Raw genomic sequence first — 20287 nt, forward strand, 5'->3', positions numbered from 1 at the left:
AATATTATCTACTATCTAGAAAAACATACAGTGGCGGAAAGACACCCCCAGAAGCCTTAGACAAGGGGACGAAATATAACAATATTAGTGTTGAATCCATACTTTTCGGGACTACGGGAGCAATTTCAAACAAACTTAGTTACTTATGACTTATTATCAGGAGGCAAAGTGCATGGAGGTATGACAACGCTAGCACACCCACGAGGGGTTGAGATGTAGAAATAATCGAAAATAGTGTCGAATCCATTCTTTTCGGGGTCGCTGAGATGAATAGTAACGCTCCGAATTTTTTTAGAAGTCCAGGCTCTGCCTCCTTTCGCATACCGGTGAGAAGAAGTGAAAAACAAAATTTCCAAAATGACCGAGATAATGGACGTATATGTGTATATTCCAGCATAATTCTCAACCAAAATTGGACCTACTATCTGAAAAAAAAATACCTTTTTAGGTAAGAGGACCCTAGCCTCTAAAGTAAAGCTGAAATGTTAACACTAAACGGAAACGACCGATATCTGTGTCTAATCCATAGTTTTGAGGATCACCGAGATGAACTGTGGCAATCTGGATGCCATTTAAGGTTAAGTTTAGTCCTAATCGGCAGGCGAGTTAGAACCGGTAAAGAGAAGAAAATGTCCAAAGGGACAGAGTTTAAAGACGTATGTGTGTATGCTCTAGCATACCTCTCAACCAAACTTGGTATACACATGACTTACTGTATAGGAAACATTACTGTGGGGATCAGATACACCTAGCACCCCTAGGGGCGAGAGTGAATTATAAAAAACACAGAAAGACAGGTGAAATATAAAAAATAGTAGATAACGACAAATATTCGTGTACAGTCCATACTTTTCGAGGTTGATGAGGTGAATAATGACGCTCCAGTTGTTGTTGTTCAGCCCCTATCAGCATTGATATTAGAAGGGGTAGAAAGGAAAATGTTCAAAATGACTTAAATTACGGATGTATTTTTATCCAGCATAGCTCTCATATAAAATTATCTGAAAAAATACTGTTCGGGTAAAACACCCCTAACACCTAGGGGAGATGGTGAAACATAAAAATAAACGATTTTCAACTAATATTAATGTCGAATACGTTCTTTACGAGGTCACAGATTTGATCTGTGACACTCTGGATGGTTAAGTCATACTTCAGCCGCAATCAGTATGGAGGTTGAGAGGGGGTGAAAATGAATGTAAATATAACGGATATTATGAATGTACTGTATGTGGGTATGTTCCAGAACTGCTCTCAACGAAACTTGATACCCATATGACTTACCATCTTAGAAAAAATACTATGGAGATGAAAAATCACAGCCTCAGCTGGGGGTGGGCAATGAGAGGGGCTGACGTGCAAAAATGATGGAAAATAACTTATATTAATGTCGAAATTCATTGTTTATGTGTTTCTTATACGAACTGTGACGCTCTTGATAGCGCTTAAGTCCACGTTCAGTATCCATTGAGACAGGAGCTGAGAAGGGCTTAAAAGTATATACTATAAAATGACCTAGATGAGTGTTGAATCCACTGATTTTGGGGTCACTAGGCTGATTGTGACAGTCTCAAGGACTGCCAAAATTGTGTGCATTATTACGTACGGTGCGACTGGTAAATACATATAATTATTACTTTTATGTTTTTGGAAAGAATCAAATACTTCCCAGTAAATTCTAGCTTCCACAAGGACAAGGTTTTACTCGAAAATTAAATAATCTAAAACTTGAAATCAGATACATCTGAATAACACTAAAACTACGTAATAGGTCGTAAAATCAATACTGTTGAACCTGCTTTATACATAACTCTATTCTGGGTAATTTGTACTTGTACGTAATTTCCTTTAGTTCCTGGCAAAATTTAATTTAACACTAGGTTTACCGCAGCGGTCAAAATGACCGTTTTCAGTTTTGTTTTCTCTATCACTCTCGTTATACGGTTAGAACATACAAACCCTTTGGTGGCTTTTATTGATATTAAGTGTACTTTTCGGCATATAGCTTCAAAAACCCGTAACTCCTTTCTAGTTAGCGCTATGAGGTCATATACCTACTTTTACCGGACGGTCATTTTGACCGGTATTGCAGTAGCTACACGATCAGACTTTTGTGGCATTCATTTAGAACAGGATATCATTCTAACAAGCTGTTACAGTGTACTTTATTACCGTAGTACCGAATAGAACTTATTGTTGTGCTGCAATGGGACAGCTGTTGGCTCTTTACAAACAACGATACAAGTACACTGACAGGAAAGTATAGACATTATTTGTTCAGTAATGAAAGGTGTGCAATCATAACGAGCAGTCAATTGTCGTGTTCACGCGTTACAAACATTCAAACTAGATTTCCCGATTGTTTGTAATTACTCCGAAGAAACATATTTTCGCGTAGTCTGCAAATGGATGCCGAAATTCTGAAGCATAACCATATAATTTCCCCATCACAATCATGCGATGTAACTGGGACTGATTTACACGTGTGTAACTTGACAAACAGAAATAGTTCAGATAGTGATTCTAGTTGCGTCGAGCATGTAAAATTTCCATGTGAACATGAAATCACATAGCAGCCTTCGACCTCGAAGGTTAGGGAACTACCCGCCAAATGGCGACGCACGCACACTAGCAAAGCAGCTGATGACAAAGGTAAGCCTATTTGAATTTAGTCATTTTGTATTTACGTAATTCTGTGCACGATATCAACTACAGAAGGCCGAGCATACTGTGTGGTAAGTCAACATATGGGCATGGTCAGCATATGACGGTCGGCGAGGAAGAAGTCGCTTTGGATGGAACAGTGCGGACTCTTGTTGGTCTACAAAGCCTGCCAGGCCGTCGGGGACAGTAAAATGTACTGAGGGAAGTCCGAGGTCCCACAGGACATGCAAAACGCCACATTGAAGGAACTTGTGCCGCTACAGCTCGACGTCTTTTTATTGAGGAATCCAAGCTGAGCCACATCGAATGATATAATGAGGTTGGAGACCGCGAAATTCTGAACAATCCTGAACGGACACTTACTTTGGAAGAATTTGACGCTGTAATTGGTATCTTATACGCATGCAGAACTTGCGGAGCTGACACGAATGTTGTCGATCTGTGGTCACAGAAGTGGGGTCCTGGAATTTTCTCCCAAACTGCCGCACGAAACAGTTTCCTGGATATCATGAGGTTTCTTGTATTCGATGGAAAATCTACCAGCAGGGATCACCTGAAAATTGATAGATTGGCACTTGTATCTGTTGTGCGGGACACATTTATATCTAATTTTACTATTTGCTTCAGACCGAGTGAGAACATTACCGTGGATGAACAACTCTTTCCATCGAAAGCTAGATGCCCATTTATGCAGTATATGTCCAATAAACCAGAAAAGTTTGGTATGAAATTTTGGTTGGCTGTCGATGTGAAAGCCAAGTATGTTGTAAACGGTTTTCTCTATCTTGGAAAAGATGAAACGCGACCCAGCGATCGGACCCTAAGTGAACACATTGCGTCTTGCTGAGTTTTTCATCAATCAGGCAAGAAGTGCGCAATGGGAACAAGACAGTTGAAAGGTATGCAATCTGTAGAAAACTTCAAAGGTGACCAAGCAAAGTGTGTGTGTACAGTGCGACAAATAAGTTGAAAAGCAGAAAGTGACATTCATGCAGATATGTATATAATGTAAGTTAAAGTGTGTAAGAACATCATTCTGCCTTACTAGTGAACTTATTTGTTTGTTTGTTTATTTATTCGTAATAGTGTTTACAAATCATGCATGATAATAATGAAGTTATGGTCTGTGATGTTTTCATACTCAATTCGAACCTTTTTCTGGCACCAATATCCTCAAGAAACTAATACGTGCCACTATCGGTCAAAATGACCGCTTCGGTAAAAGTAGGTAGAAAGAGTGTTTGGTAATCCTAGTGTTAAAGGTGTGTTATTTAAACCTTATTTATACGTAATCCGTTAATACGTGATTCGCTGTTATACATATTAAGTGTCAGTGAAATATATCTGAGTTTTGCGTAAATGTAATGAGCATGTGCTTTTTTAAAAGAAACTACTGTATTTACGAAGTTTCCACTTTGTCGGCGAAGGCGGAAGTAGAGCGGTCTCGTTTCGGTGTTGAAACAGAACACAAAGAGTTTCGCCAAGTGACATGATTGACACTTACTTATTGGCGGCTTAACAAAGGCCAACCGATCGAGTCCTCTTCGCTCTCTATCTCGCTCCTCCTCTACCTTCGTCGTTTTTGACATTCGCAATGCTGCCAAAGATTAAGTTACATTACAAGGGAAGTGAGCGGTTTCGGTGCGGAAACAAAAGAAAATACAGTAAATTTGTTTGAATATGAGAATTTCTTTCGTGGGAACAACAGAGAAGTAAAATATCCACGGTGCCGGTACGTGGTGTTTACTGTTGAACAGTAGTTTTGTCACTCAGTTGCTTTTGATTAGCCATGGAGAACAGAAAAAGGAAAAGTTATACCCTAGGTGAAAAAGTAAAATTCATACGAGAAGTGGACGCTAATCCACACAAAACAAAAAGTGAAATTGCTTCAGACTTAGGGATTGCTTATACAACGCTATGTACAGTTATCAGTAAAAGAAACGCTATTTTGGATGAGTTCTTAAAACTGGGTTCAAAATCAGCAAAGCGCAGTCGTCAGCAAGAAGGAAGTTACGTAGATTTGGAGAAAGCACTTTTCACATGATTCCAGCAAAAGCGGGCTGCAGCTCTACCAATTAGTGGCGACATGCTGAAGGCAAAGGTGATAGATTTAGCTAAAAAGATGAGTATCACTGCTGATTTCAAGGCTTCATCAGGATGGTTGCAAGGATTTAAAGATCGTCAGGGAATCACAGGGAGAACAATTTGCGGTGACTCAAAAGCTGTGGACGACATCGCGGTGCAACACTGGGAAGAGGAGGTTCTGCCAGGTATTGTAAGCGATTATCAGCCTCCAAACATCTACAATTGTGATGAGACCGGCCTATTCTACAATCTCCTTCCCAGTAAAACATTAGTGGGCCACGGAGGGAAGAAAAGTAAAATTCTTGTAACAGTACTTCTCGCCACCAATGCAGATGGATCTGATAAACTTCCTCTACTTGTGATAGGAAAATCGAAGAATCCGAGATGTTTTAAGGGTGCGAAAACAAAACCTGCAGAATATGAATCCAACAGAAATTCTTGGATGACTATGCTTCTAATGGAAAAGTGGTTGAAAAACTGGACATTAAAATGAAAAAGAAACAGAAGAAGATCCTTCTTCTTATGGATCGATGTGCAGCACATCCACCTCAAATCGTTCTGGAGAATGTCTGAGTAGAATTTTTCCCTCCTAACTGTACCAGTGTTCTACAACCGCTTGATTTGGGCATCATCGCAAATTTCAAAGTGCATTATAGAAAAATGCTGGTTCAACATTTGATAACACTGAGTGATGCAGGAAATGAACCTCTCTCCATTAATTTGGTACAAGCTATGGACTTTATTTCAACTGCCTGGAAGCAGGTGTCATCCTCCACAATCAGCAACTGTTTCCGCAAAGCTGGTGTCTCACTAGAAGAGGCTGACTCCAATGGTGATTATGGGGACGAAGTTTTGTCTGGCAATGAGCTATCGCTACCGGAGGGTGTAGAATTCGATACTTTTGTGCATTTCGATGATAATCTGGCTGTATGTGGAGAACTACCGAATGAAGACATTATTACTGATGTATGTCAACAACGCGGTGGTGATGGACCAGCTACAAGCGATAGTGACAGTGATGGAGATGGAGATAACGACTTGAATCTTGAAACACCTCAACTAAGTGAAGTGTTAAATGCAATCGATGTGTGTAGGCGTTACATCTGCGAAAAGTTGTAGTGAAAATGCTTTGAATTCCTTACTAAGTTTGCAAAAGGAGGTTTATACTCTCAATGCAAGAAAAGTGAAACAAGCCAAACTATCTGATTTCTTTAAGGCTGGACCAAGTTCAGAATAATATTTTCTGTCTTAATGTATTTATTATTTGCAAGGATTTACCCATGCAGGTATATTCCATTGGTTTTTCAGTAAATGTATTATTTGCAAGGATTTACACATGTAGGTCTATTCCATTGGTTTTTCAGTAAATATGTGGTGTATTGTGAAAGTCTGATTTCTAAGTAATTCTCAGTTACAAGTAGATGTTTCTCTTCCGTTTGATATACATATAAGTCAGGTTCAACTGTATCTCAAAAATAAATCAATAAGCATCCACTTCACACTTAACTAACTGGTAATACAAATACTAAAGGTAAGCATTCAAAAACTACCCGGACAACGCCGGGTACTACAGCCAGTATATATATATGTGTCATTGTATGTATGTATGTATGTATGTATGTATGTATGTATGTATGTATGTATTACATCTCCTCCTAAACCACTGCAGCAATAACAACCAAACTTGGTACACTCACGACTTAGTATCAGGAGACAAACCACGTGGGGTTAAGGCACTCAAAGTACCCTTAGGGGTGTGGGGGCGACGTTTAAAAATATTCGAAAAAGGTGTCAAATCCATACTTTTCAGGGTCGCTGAGATGAATAGTGATATCCGGAATTTTTTAACGTCCAAATTCAGCCCCCTTTTGGAGGGGTGGCAAGGGGGGATGATATATCAAAATAATAGAAAATAATATCAAATCCGTCCTTTTTGGGGTCACTGAGATGAATAGTGACACTCCGGATTTTTTGACAAACCGCATTGGGGTAAGACACCCTAAGTACCCTTAGAGGGGGGTGACATTTAAAAATATTCGAAAATGGTGTCGAATCCATACTTTTTGGGGTCGCTGAAATGAATACTGACACTCCAGAATTTTTAAAAGTCCAAATGCAGCCCCCTTTGGGGTGGGAGGCGAGGGAGAGTGATGTATCAAAATAACCGAATATTTTGTCAAATCCTTCCTTTTTGGGGTCGCTGAGATGAATAGTGACACTCCGGGCTTCTTATGACAAACCACGTGATGGGTAAGACACCCCACGTACCCAGTGTCGAATCCATACTTTTCATGGTCCCTGAGATGAATAGACACTCTGGAATTTTTAAAGTCCAAGTTCCTCCCTCTTTGGGTTGGGGGGTGAGGGGGGAGTGATATATCAAAATTACCGCAGATGGTGTCAAATCCATGCTTTTCGGGGTCGCTGAGATGAATAGTGACACTCCGGATTTCTCACGACAAACCGCGTGATGGGTAAGATAACCCACGTACCCATTGAGGCGGGAGGGGCGTGGGGGTGTGACGTATAAAATATTCAAAAATATTGTCGAATCCATACTTTTCATGGCCCCTGAGATGAATAGTGACACTCTGGAATTTTTTTTTAAGTCTGTGTTCAGCCCCCTTTGGGGTGGGGGGCGAGGGGTTGAGTGATATATCAAAATAACCGAAAATGGTGTCAAATCCATCCTTTTCGGGGTCGCTGAGAGGAATAGTCACATACTGGATTTATTTTGATAAACCGCGTGGGGGTAAGATATCCCCACACACACACACACACACACACACACACACACACACACACACACACACACACACACACACACACACTGAGGCGGGAGGGGAGCGAGGGGGTGACATACAAAATATTCGAAAACGTGTCGAATCCATACTTTTCGTGGTCGCTGAGATGAAGGGTGACACTCTGGAATTTTATGAAGTCCAACTTCACCCCCGTTCGAGGTGGGGTAGAGGGGAGAGTGATATATAAAAGTAATCGAAAATAGTGTCGAATCGATAATTTAGGGGTCCTTGTGTTTTAATAATGACCCTCCATATTTTTTATAAATCCTATTTCATCCCCCTTTGGCATAGGGGGAGAAGGGGTAAAACAGAAATTGTAAAAAAAAGACCAAAATAATGGACGCAGCCTATGTATGTTACAGCGTAGCTTTCAACCAAAATTAATAGAAGTATGACTTACTATCTGGAGAAAGTACTGTTTAGGATAAGACACCCCTGGAACCTCTAGAGGAGGGGTGATTTATATATGTAACTAAAAGCGAACAATAATATTTTTCCGAACTACTGTAGCGATTCAAACAAAACCTGGTACACTTATGACTTTTTTGAAATGCTATTTATTTGGGGCGTCGACCTAAGAAAATATTTTGCCCCTACTTTGCACTGTGTGAACCTGCGTGTATATGGAAATGGCGGAAGTGAATGTGAGGAAAGGAACATTAAAGAAGACACAAACACCCAGTCCCCAGGCCAGGGATATTAATCATTTACAATTAAAAATTCCTGACCCGGCCGGGAATCAAACCCGGTGCCACCGGGTCACAGGAGGACGCATCGCCCCCTACACCGCGGGGCCGGACTGACACTTATGACTTACTATCTGGAGATAAACTGCGTGGGATTATGACAAATTAGCACCCCTAGGGGCAGGTGTTGGAGAAGGTGAGATATAAAAATAATCGAAAATAGGGTCACATCCAAAGTTTTTGTGAAATGAATAGTAACACTCCGAATTGGAAGGCGGGTAAGAAGGAGTGAAGAAAAGAAAATATACAAGTGACCGAGATTAAGGATGTTTGTGTGTACGTTCCAATATAACTGTCAGCTGAACTTGGTACAAATATTACCTACTATCTGGGACAAAAAATACTGTGGGGAAAGACACCCCTAGAAGCCTTAGATAAGCGGACGAAATATAATTATGACTAAAACTGACCAATATTAGTGTTGAATTCATACTTTTTGGGACTACGGGAGCGATTTCAAACAAACTTGGTCACTTATGACATACTGTATTATCAGGAGAGACAAAGTGCGTGGAGGTATGACAACCCTAACACACCTCCGAGGGGGTGAGATGTAGAAATAATTGAAAATAGTGTCGAATCCATTCTTTTCGGGGTTGCTGAGATGAATAGTAACGCTCCAAATTTTTTAGAAGTCCAAGCTCTGCCTCCTTTCGCATAGCGGTGAGAAGTGAAAAAGATCATTTCCAAAGTGACCGAGATAATGGACGTACATGTGTATATTCCAGCATAATTCTCAACCAAAATTGGACCTACTGTCTAAAAAAAAAAAAAAAAAACCTTTTAGGTAAGAGGACCCTAGCCTCTAAAGTAAAGCTGAGATGTTAACACTAAACGGAAACGACCGATATCTGTGTCTAATCCATAGTTTTGAGATTGTGTCTAATCCATAGTTTTGAGGATCACTGAGATGAACTGTGACAATCTGGATGCCATTTAAGGTTAAGTTTAGTCCTATTCGGCAGGCGTGTTAGAACTGGTAAACAAAAGAAAATGTTCAAAGGGACACAGTTTAAAGATGTATGTGTGTATGTTCTAGCATACCTCTCAACCAAACTTGGTATACTCTTGACTTACAATATATAAAACATTACTGTGGGAGTCAAATACACCTAGCACCCGTAGAGGCGAGGGTGAATTATAAAAAACACAGAAAGATGGGTGAAATGTAATAAATAATAGATAACAACAAATATTCATGCACAGTGCATAGTTTTCGAGGTCGCTGAGCTGAATAATGACACTCCGGAAGTCGTTGGTCAATTCCTATCGGCATGGATATTAGAAGGGGTGGAAAGGAAAATGTTCAAAATGACCGAAATTACAGATGTATGTGTTTTACATCCTGCATAGCCCTCATATAAAATTGGTACAAGTATGACTTACTATCTGAAAAAAAAAAAAAAATTACTGTTGGGGTAAAACACCCTCTAGCACTCCTATGGGAGATGGTGAAATATAAAAATTAACCAATTTGACTGATATTAATGTCAAATACATTATTTACGACGTCACAGTGTTGAACTATGACACTTTGGATGGTTAAGTCATACTTCAGCCGCAATCAGTTTGGAGGTTTAGGAGGGGTGTAAGTGAATGTAAATATAACAGATATTATGCATGTACTGTATGTGGGTATGTTCCAGAATTGCTCTTAACGAAACTTGGTACACACATGACTTACCATCTTAGAAAAAATACTATGGAGATGAAAAATAACACCCTCCGCTGGGGGTGGGGAATGAGAGGCGCTGATGTGCAAAAATAATGGAAAATAACCAATATTAATGTCGAAATCCATTGTTTATGTGTGTGATATGAACTGTAATGCTCTTGATACCGGTTAAGTCCACGTTCAGTCTCCATTGAGACAGGAGCTGAGAAGTGCTTAAAAGTATACAGTATAAAATGACCGAGATGAGTGTTGAATCCACTGCTTTTGGGGTCACTAGGCTGGTTGTGACAGTCTCAATGACTGCCGAAATCGTGTACGTCATATGTATAGTGTGACGGGTAAATACATATAATTATTACATTTTCTATCAAGGAATTCAATACTTCCCAGTCAAGTCTAGCTTCCACAAAGGACAAAGTTTTACTCGAAAATTAAATAATCTAAAACTTGAAATCAGATACATCTAAATAACTCTAAAACTACATAATAGGTCGTAATGTCAATATCTCAAAAATAATTCAGTAAGCATTCATTTCACACTTAACTAACTGGTAATACAAATACTAAAGATAAACATTCAAAAACTACCCGGACAACGCCGGGTACTACAATTAGTTTTGAATAAAGAAAAATTAATTTCCCTTGAGAATTACGTGTTTTCTTTACCACTAAAATCGGCAAAAACTAATGCGTACACCTGGTATGTACAGTACACTTTACCAATAAAATTATTTTAAAATGTTTCAGCTTGCCCTAAATACTGTTTGCAACACATCATCATCATCATAAACCAGCTCCAGTTTCCTGGGTACGGAGAATGAGCGTTCTCCATTTACTTCTGTCCATGTAAATGACCTAAGACTACTTGCCACTATCCTAACATATTAGAACTATGCAAGTTTATTAGTGAAATGTATTAGAGAAATGTATTTTAAAGAGTAAGACTTGAAATATTTTATTATAAAATGGGTCAATGGGTCCGAAGTTTGACTCTGGAAAATAGTTGAGACTAATTCTTAGAAAAATAATGCTAAGCACAACAGTAGAAACAATTTTTTAAAGCTGGTGATTTCCATTTTCTTCGGACACAAGAAACATTATTCATTTACATTGATTTTTCATGGCTCAGAAAAAGAGCCATGATTTGTTTAGTCGTTAAATTAACACAAGGAAAAAAAAAAAGAAATTGTGCCTAGTGTTATCAGCCCCTTGCCACATAGTGACAACAGTTAATTATCCAGAGTCATGTTTGATTGTCTGTTCTGTACTATATTGATGAAATCTGTCACGCAGTGTGTTTGAATTTGTACAGGCTGTATATTTTATTTTACCATAGCAAGGGACAAGGTGTACACAGTTTGACTCTGATTCTTCTTTACAAGAGTCTGCTCAGATTTAAAGTCAGTAAGAATACAAAATGTTGAGATGTGCCCCAGTGAAGTACTGTTGCTAAGGAACAGGCTTGTGCTGCACTTCTTGCTCCCAAGAAATGGCTCCATTTAACAAAGTTGGACTTTTTTCGGAATTTCCGTGTGAAGGAATGCAACTTTTGTAAACTGTGGTGGCCTTTGATACAACTTGTGTTCAAATTTGTAATTTCTTGTATTTTTCCATTGCTAATGTTTATTTCATGTATGCACACTTATTTCCAGTTGTTACTAAATTGAGAATTTTTTGAACGGAATTGAATATGTAATGTTTTACGACCACATCTACTTAATTTCCGTGGTTTCAGCTATAGAGACAATTAGTGTAGATATTTAGTACATGTTTAGTATATATACACAAACCATGTTATTGTAGCTGAGGACAGTCTGTATGAAGATACTGAAATGGTTAATCTCACCTTATACCTTTAATATCTGTTGCAGAAGGGGAGAATGTTCGGCCACATTATGAGGCAGAGGATAAACATAGTCATAACCATGCCCATAGTGAGGGTGTTCAATGCTGTCTTGAAGAACTAAAACATGATGAGATTGTGGAAATGAACCCAAGTGAAAGTGAGAGCTACACAGTCATCATCAGAGAACACGAGAATGCTCACCACGGGCACTCTCATACCCATGGCCATGTTCATTCCCCTCCTAAAACGATGTCCTCTGTGGCTTGGATGGTGGTAATGGGTGATGGACTGCACAATTTCACTGATGGTATGGCAATAGGAGCTGCATTTGCTGCCAATGTGGCTGGTGGATTCTCTACTGCCATTGCTGTCTTCTGCCATGAGCTGCCACATGAAATCGGTTAGTTACCACTGCCTTTAGCTTTAAACAAATTTTAAGTACTGAAAATATACCTGTTATCTTCTGAATTATAACAGACTACTGTACTTCCATAGTACTTACCTAAATATTGGTAAAATTAAGTATATCCAAATTACAAGGTGATAATTGGGTGGAGGATAATTGTAATGAATAAATATAGTTAGATCTGGGACTAAATAGAATTGCCATATTTAATCACATATCGACCACACTTTTTATGCCAGTTTTACGGTCCCAAATTATTGAGTGCGGCTATTATGTGGAAAATTTTCAGACAAAATTTTTAAAAGACCTGGGGACATACTGTAGTCATTGAAACTATTGGAGAGGTAGGGGGTGTGTGTGTGTGTGTGTGTGTGTGTGTGTGTGTGTGTGTGTGTGTGTTTTTTACCAGAGATGAGAGTTATAGGCACAAAAAACAGTCAAAATAGGCAGCCATATAAGCTCTTAAAATAGCCAAAATAGGCATATAATTAGGCACTAACCTGTAAAATAGGCAACAAAATAGGTATGAAAAAATTACTTATAATTTAGTAACACACTGAGTTACTATAAGAACACTATACAACAAGCAAATTTTCATTGTTTTTCAGTAACAATCTTGTTTACCTGTCGTGCAGAATGATTTTGTACTGACAGAAAGATCTCTCAACATCCCATGAAGTGATCGGACACTTCATCTTGTCTTAGTTCCATTGTTACATCTACCTCCCCTTGTAGGACACTGTATACTTTTACCATTGCTTTCCATCCTGGATTCCACTGCCTATTGAACTTTTCGCTGACAGCGGCTACCTTCCCAGAGGTTCGGTCAAAACTTCCCCTGACTTCGTCCACAATCCTAAATGACACCACCAGGGGCATGCCACTCTTCTCCAACTCAGTGTTGAAGTTTGCCTTTAGGAATGCCAAATCGGATGGAACCGATTGGCAGAACAAGGCTTTCTTAGCTTCTCTTATGCAGACTGCCTCCTATTCATCCATGGACTGAATGACCTGCAGGCACTGGGCAACTGTTAGGGCAGTAGAATAAAATCCTCAAAATTTCAACAGTAGTGTAGGCCTACCTGATTTTCGTGCACAGAGAAGATTAAAACAAAGGTTGAATCTAACTTGGAGTTCACTGCTATTAAATGACTTTTTAAACTTACCGATAAGTATGAAGACTGCAGGTAATTCTGCCGTAGCGTCGAGGGACATGGTATTACTTTGCTCATGTGGTCGTCCGGAACCATCTCCATATGATGTATCCTGATGAATGGATAGGAAGGGGAGGACCTGTCCCCTGGCCCACCAGATCACCCGATCTTACGCCCCTGGATTTTTTTTCTATGGGGCCATGTAAAACAACTGGTGTATGCACAGGAGCCGGCCAGTCCTTGTCACCTTAGACAGCTCATCACCGAGGCATGCGGATCCATTTCGCCAGAGATGTTGCAACAGGCCAGACTATCCTTACAACATCGCACACAGCTCTGTATCGACCCTGGAGGTCGTCAGTCCGAGCAGGTGCTGCATTAAATGACGTGGATAACTGAAATCCTGTCACATGTTTCCTAGCCTCTATCACCCCAGCTCAATACCAGCGGCCCTTTTCCGGGCCAAATAAACAAATCAGTCTGTGAAAAATGCTGGTAGTAAGTATACAGCCGTGTCACATCCCAGGCAACTGGCTTAAAATACATACTTGCATGGGACATGAACCTTCTAACGCTCGCACACTGTCAACTATCACACATCCTACCGCATGCTAGCCATGTGAGCTACTGTGACACTTGACGTACGGCACCCATTATCCAGCCTATACAGTACTGTTCTCCCAGTCTGTGCGTTCACCTCCTGTTTTAAAGTACATGTTCTGCGTATCTATACTCATTTTACAGGTTCATTCGAGGTACCCGTAATGAATTGATAGTGTCGCTCTGCTCACGATTCCTGCTGTCTTCTAGCCCATAAACTTGCATTTTGTTATATTACTCCAGTTTAGGGAGAGGGACCAGTGTCTTTCGGAGTTGTAGTAAATGTGAAGGGATGCATAAAACTGGATCACAAGGGGTGGTGGACCGCCGGGTATATATATATATTCATTCAATTAGATTTCATGTTGAAGAGTAGAATGCCAAATTCGGGACTTGCAAGATACAAAGATCCTAAGTTTTAGGTAGAGGACACCGGGACATCACTGTTGCCTTATGACAAGATATCGCACACCATTTCAATCTTTCTATGAGTGTTTCTCAGTATCAGCACGATGTTTGGAATGAATAATCATGTCCAAGAAAAGTTAAGCCTTATCAGTTCGAACCAAAGTGCACAACATCTCGACTAGTAAGTGAACCACCGGCATCTGTTATTTGGGAAAGACAGGGAAATACCGACTGATATAATTGAGAGCATTGTAAAATGATGCCGCCCACTGCTGCTAATAGTTTCTGCTGTAACGAAAGTGAAACAATAAATGATATGCCCGTAAGTATGATGTGTATTTTTTTGTCATGAGGACTTTTCTAATGTTGTGTTAAACTAATGTGTTAAATATCACACATTGTCTTCATATGGATAAAACGAATATCCCCTATGTGAGGGAAAGGCTAGCTATGAAAACTAATGCTAATTGGCGGTCCATAGCCTTTTGTCACTTTTTGTACCGGGTCAATTCATGGACTCCTTTAGGAAGAGAGAAGACAAAAGTTACACCATCTTCTGTAGTGAAGGCTTTCCGAGAACAATATCCCCAAGAAAGAGGTACATACATAGGACTCCATGCCGCTTGAGGGGCAAGAACCAAAATACTTTGGTTAATAATAAATTGATATGTATATTTAGAATATTTCAAATTACTTCGTAATATATGTAGATGCATGCTTTGCAACAGGAACAGATTTAATTCCCGTAATATTTAGTGAGTGCACAGAACATTTTTTTAACACGCGTTTTCTGTTTTGTCTCTGCAGGTCGGCTTTATATGTACTGTAATTGATACTTCATAGTCCTGCTGTCTGAAATGTGTAGAGCATACGAAACTATGTCGGGTTGGTGAGAAATTAGCACAAATATTTCTTTATAGCTATGCACGATATAGGCCTATGTCGGGAGATTTCTCTCGATTGGGGAATCTGTGAAGACTTACACATTCTTCCTTCGATGTTTTCAAAGTGCTTGCGTGGTTGCAACCATACACAACACAGTAAACCATGTTTTCACTTAGATATCATTTACAGTAGTTAAATATGCTGGACCAACAGTGGGTCTGTCTGATTCTGCTGCACCTACTAATAGAACACCGGAGGCGGCTTACCATTGGTGATATCACTCACTCAGCGCTGTGGCTGTTTTCAGCTTATATTTCCTGAACAATATAAATTAATCCAATAGGCTTTCCAGCACATTGATTAAATTTTAATCTTGCATTCAATGAGTTTAGGAAATAAAACACCAAAATACGTGGGCCTTTATCACCACCGTTTGTTAACACAATTGAACTATTCAGTATTTCCATGGTGGCAATGTTCAGCTTTAATATGGACTGAGCAACAAAAGTCTATATTCATGAGTTCTGTTGTCATAGTACGGTTAAATTGTGCATAGAAACAACTGTGTGTAAAGATGGGAAAAAACGAACATCATGATGGAATGATGAAGTGAGAACAGCTTGTAAAATAAAAGGAAGGCATATCAAAAATGGCTCCAAACGACGACTAATTTGGTCACAGAATTGTACATAGATGATAAAACAGAGCATAACAAGTGTACCCTACAGGGCACAACAACACTGCAGGATCGTACTTACCTGCTCGCCTGTTCGTACATACGGGCACCAGCTCAGCTGCAGCCGGAAGAAATGGTCGACAATAGGGTTCATATGACGAAAGGATCATGGGGAACTTATACAATTACAGTAAACTACGAAATGAGGAACACTGTCGCTACGATCTGAATTTTTTAGCATAAGTTTGTATTCATAACTCAGGTTATTTACAATAATTGCACCTGTATTGACCATATAAATGCCCCAAAGGCTCACACCTACAGTTTAAAAGAAAACAAAGAAAACACAATCTGGGTTATGACGTTATGCTGAGGTTTGTCGATCTGTGAACCAGGAAAAGAAACGGATGTGTCCCCAACATGGAAACAGCACCACTATGCCTACGACATAAAATGACATGATGGTAGAATTAGGGATATTCCGCAGAAACTGGAGCTATCATTGGAAAGTTCTCTCCCATTTTGGGAAATTTATATACACCTAAATAGCAGCACAAATAAGTATATTAAAAAAAAAAAAAAACGCCTCAGATAACCTACTCTACAGCCATGGTTTACATATATACCTGGATATGAACCCACATCCACCAGGCAAAACTTTGTGTCAACAGATGAACTATCATTACCAGTTATATCGTGTCAAGATAACTTAAGTTTAATACGCAACCATAAGAAATGTGAAACAAACAAAAAAAAAAAAAAAAAAAGAAAGGGAGGTAAAAAGTCAAAATAAATGAAGCCACTGTGTCCCCAAACTGCTTCTCTGCCAAAAGAAGAATGACCTTCCCCCGGGCGATTTAAAGATGGCCGAGCCTACCCCCCCACTGAGCAGGCTGTACATCGACCCTGCTGTCTCGCCAAGGGCCTGGGCGACATCACCAAAAAAAAAAAAAATTGTAAACAAACTACCGCCTGACTTCGTACCCTATATCTGGCGCTCTTCCGGCTCCCTTCACAAAGGGGTTTATACTTCTACACATAGCGAAGCAAAATGACCATAAAAATGAGTGAGGAAAACACCTCGCACTCTACGTATCCGACCTCATTAACAGACCACCACGGGCCGCAATTATATCACATAAAGCGTTCTACCATACTATCTCGTAAAATCATTCCCATCCATAACACGAGTTCCCGGTAACCTTGGGGGTTAGAGGTTCAAGCCCGTGTTTGGCAGAGTAGCGCAGAGTCAAATAGCTGTAATGCCTGCGCCTACGTTACAGTTTACGTCCATCTAAGTCACGTAAATAGAGCCATGCATATAATTAAATACCATCAGCATGCACACCTTACATTACGCAGATATGTCTGCTCTTCCCCCTGGAATGTAATGGTAATTACTCATAGTAATCCTAATCTTACAAGGAAAACATATTCAACGACCGACACAAAGAAAAATATCGGGTCTACCACCCTCAAACAGCTCGTACCAACTACTCACACTACATCTTGCCGCGTTATCAAGTTACATCATTGTCTGCATTACATACAGAGAAAAAGAAAATCTATCTACCCTTACACTATAAATACATCAAAACAACCTTAGTAGGCAGCCTGATAGGCTACAATCAATCCTATGTTAATATTTACAAGTTTAATCCTTCCATTGCTGCGTAATTCCCCCAATTCTGTTGCATGCCTAGGACTATGGTTCACTTATCTCATTATGATGACCTCCTCCTCTCCCCATCTGGGTAGGCTATAATGGTTTAGCCCATCATGGTAGTGGTCTCGTCCAGGATCGATCCTTGGAGTCCGGTTTCCACGTACAGCTGGTCCATGGTGCTGTCTTCTTGAGGGATGCCTCGTTCAAGGTAGATTCTTCTCGAAGACACGCTCTGAAGATCTTGCACCTCATGTCTCTTGGAACACATCTCGGCCTCTTACTACAATGAGATGCCTATTTTAATTACAACACATCATTCCGGACCTTTATTTAAGGTTGAAGCTAGCATACAGTTCTAACACTCTGCAACATTACAACTCCTTGTCCTCTATTCTCGTATAACCATATACTCACTAACTTGTGCACTAAGTCACTATCTGTTTTCAGCCCTCGAACCTATCTACTCACTTATCGTGTTTTCATGCCCGCCTAATTCAGATTCACAAGTCTATCAGAGAATGAATATAGATCTCCTTAGCCTATTGTCCACACTTCCTCTGCACCTCGTCAGCTTCGCCCTTACTGCTTCTTATTGACGTCTATAAGTACAGCGTTCTTTTGTTGCCAATGAATTAGCCACACGTGACCTCGCTGATAAGTATCTAAATATTGTCACACCTATGAATCTACCACATGTAACTTAATAGATCACTGATCCACTGAATCAAAGTTGGCGCACTGCACTAATTACTCACTGTCTTTGTTCTGAACAGAAAGGTTTCTGGCACAGTCTAGGCAGACGCGACGCGCACGAGCAGCAATGTGATCGTTGAATGAATGCCCTCCTCCTCATCTCTCAGCTCTTATAGGAGGCACCAAACCAAACAATGCTAGGGAATGCCCCGAGAAACAACTTGAGTCTGGAATGTGGCCACTAAAGATCTTCCCACGGTAGTTCGGCTTGCTACGTATTTATTGATTTAATTATATGTTAATAGATTTTGACGTACCGTTAGCTTCATAAAATTCTAGTGATTATTTCCATCCCTTTGCTATCCTGGGAAACCTCCAAATATGAGAATTATGGCTCAATTCCCGTGGTGTGGCGAACCTGTCTGCTCCTGCTTAAAATTTTGTTAGGGTGGCGCTGGGACTTCCCATAACAAAATCTTGTCTCTCTTTCTCTCTTCCACATATATTCTTTCTCACTTGTACACAGCCAAACCCTGCCTCGGGAATTACCTTCTGGATTCCCGCGTTCTGTATAGCATCACGCCCTCACAAGCGGCGTCCTATTGCGCAATATTTTTACTGCGTTAAATATCCATTCTCACGATTAAACAGAATGGTACACAAGTAGTTGTTAAATCAAAACAAAAAGTCTTGAGAAGATTTTGGTAGTAACCTGGAAAGCCTGGGTAAAGCAGCAGGGGAAACCTTTCTGGACTGTAGTAAAGAATCTTAGGAAGGGAGGGAAAAAGGAAATGAATACCCGTTTAGGGTAATTCGGGTGAACTCGTATTAGATTCCAGGGAGTCAATGGACAGGTGGAAGGAATATTTTGAGATACGGAGATACCGTGGTTGACAGAGGTAAAAGAGGGTGCGGGCTTGAATGGGTCAAAATAGGACAATCAGAAGATTAATTAAAAACTTTAAAATTATAGCTATATTTCTCTGTTTTTTGTTTCTTGTCTGAAAATAAACTTAACAATTTCAGGTACCAAAATTTCGCTTACAAGTTAGGTAACAACCTTTAGAATATCAGAGCAATCAACAAATAACACATTAGCAAACCTGAGCTTGCAGCTCCCTAATTGTGCATTATACATTCTCCAAGAGCACTGCGGCTCCTTCTAAGAACAGTCAAGGAGATGAACCTTCCAATTTCTGTTATATCACCAGGAGACAGAGTATTCAAAATTACAAACTCTTCCAAGAGCACTTATTTGCTCCACAAAATTATCTAGGAGACCACTCTCCAAACATTACAACATTACAGCCTTCCAATAGCACCATTCAGTATTTTCACTAACACCCCTAAACGAATAGAAGGAGCATCTATGCTCTATAAAATTTACACTTATGAATCTATTTCCAGAAATTTCCAGGCCTGTCAAAGGCTCAACCTACATTTTACAAACTCCAACAGTATTCACTGTCTTCTATGTTCAAGAGTCTAACATCTTTACACAGAAGGAATTAAATCAAATATCACAGGGGTATCAAATACACAATCTACCGGGCCTTTGTGGCAAACAACAGGTTAAAGTTATTGGCCCAAAATTCAAAAAGATGTGGAGGCAGACACTTGCACTCCTTGAAATGTGCATTTAAAAAAACTTCCCGCGAACCATGTGACCTTGCCGTGGTGGGAAGGCTTGCGTGTCCCAATGAAGCAGGTGCAACCATATCGGATGGGTATCTGTTGAGAGACCAGACTAAGGAATGGTTACTCGAAAGGGGGGTAGCAGCCTTTCGGAAGTTGCAAGGGCGCCAGTCTAGATGATTGACTGATATGGCCTTGTAATAATACTCAACATGGCTTAGCTGTGTTGATACTACTACACGGCTGAAAGCAATGGGAAACTACAGCCGTAACTAACTCCTAAGGACATGCAGCTCTCTCTGTATGAATGATGTACTGATGATGGCTTCCTCCCGGGTAAAATA

At 40.0% G+C, this 20287-nt stretch overlaps 1 protein-coding gene across 1 annotated transcript in view; it reads left to right on the forward strand.

The window, feature by feature from the left end:
• The window catches only part of LOC136874059 (zinc transporter foi), a 360167-nt gene that overhangs the window by 240686 nt on the left and 99194 nt on the right, over positions 1-20287 (forward strand). The window contains exon 7 of the mRNA XM_067147570.2: positions 11846-12220. Coding sequence (XP_067003671.2) covers positions 11846-12220 — 375 coding nt within the window. The remainder of the gene's footprint in view (positions 1-11845; positions 12221-20287) is intronic.

The sequence above is a fragment of the Anabrus simplex genome, chromosome 5 (genome assembly GCF_040414725.1).
Source record: "Anabrus simplex isolate iqAnaSimp1 chromosome 5, ASM4041472v1, whole genome shotgun sequence".
Classification (NCBI taxonomy): Eukaryota; Metazoa; Arthropoda; class Insecta; order Orthoptera; family Tettigoniidae; genus Anabrus; species Anabrus simplex.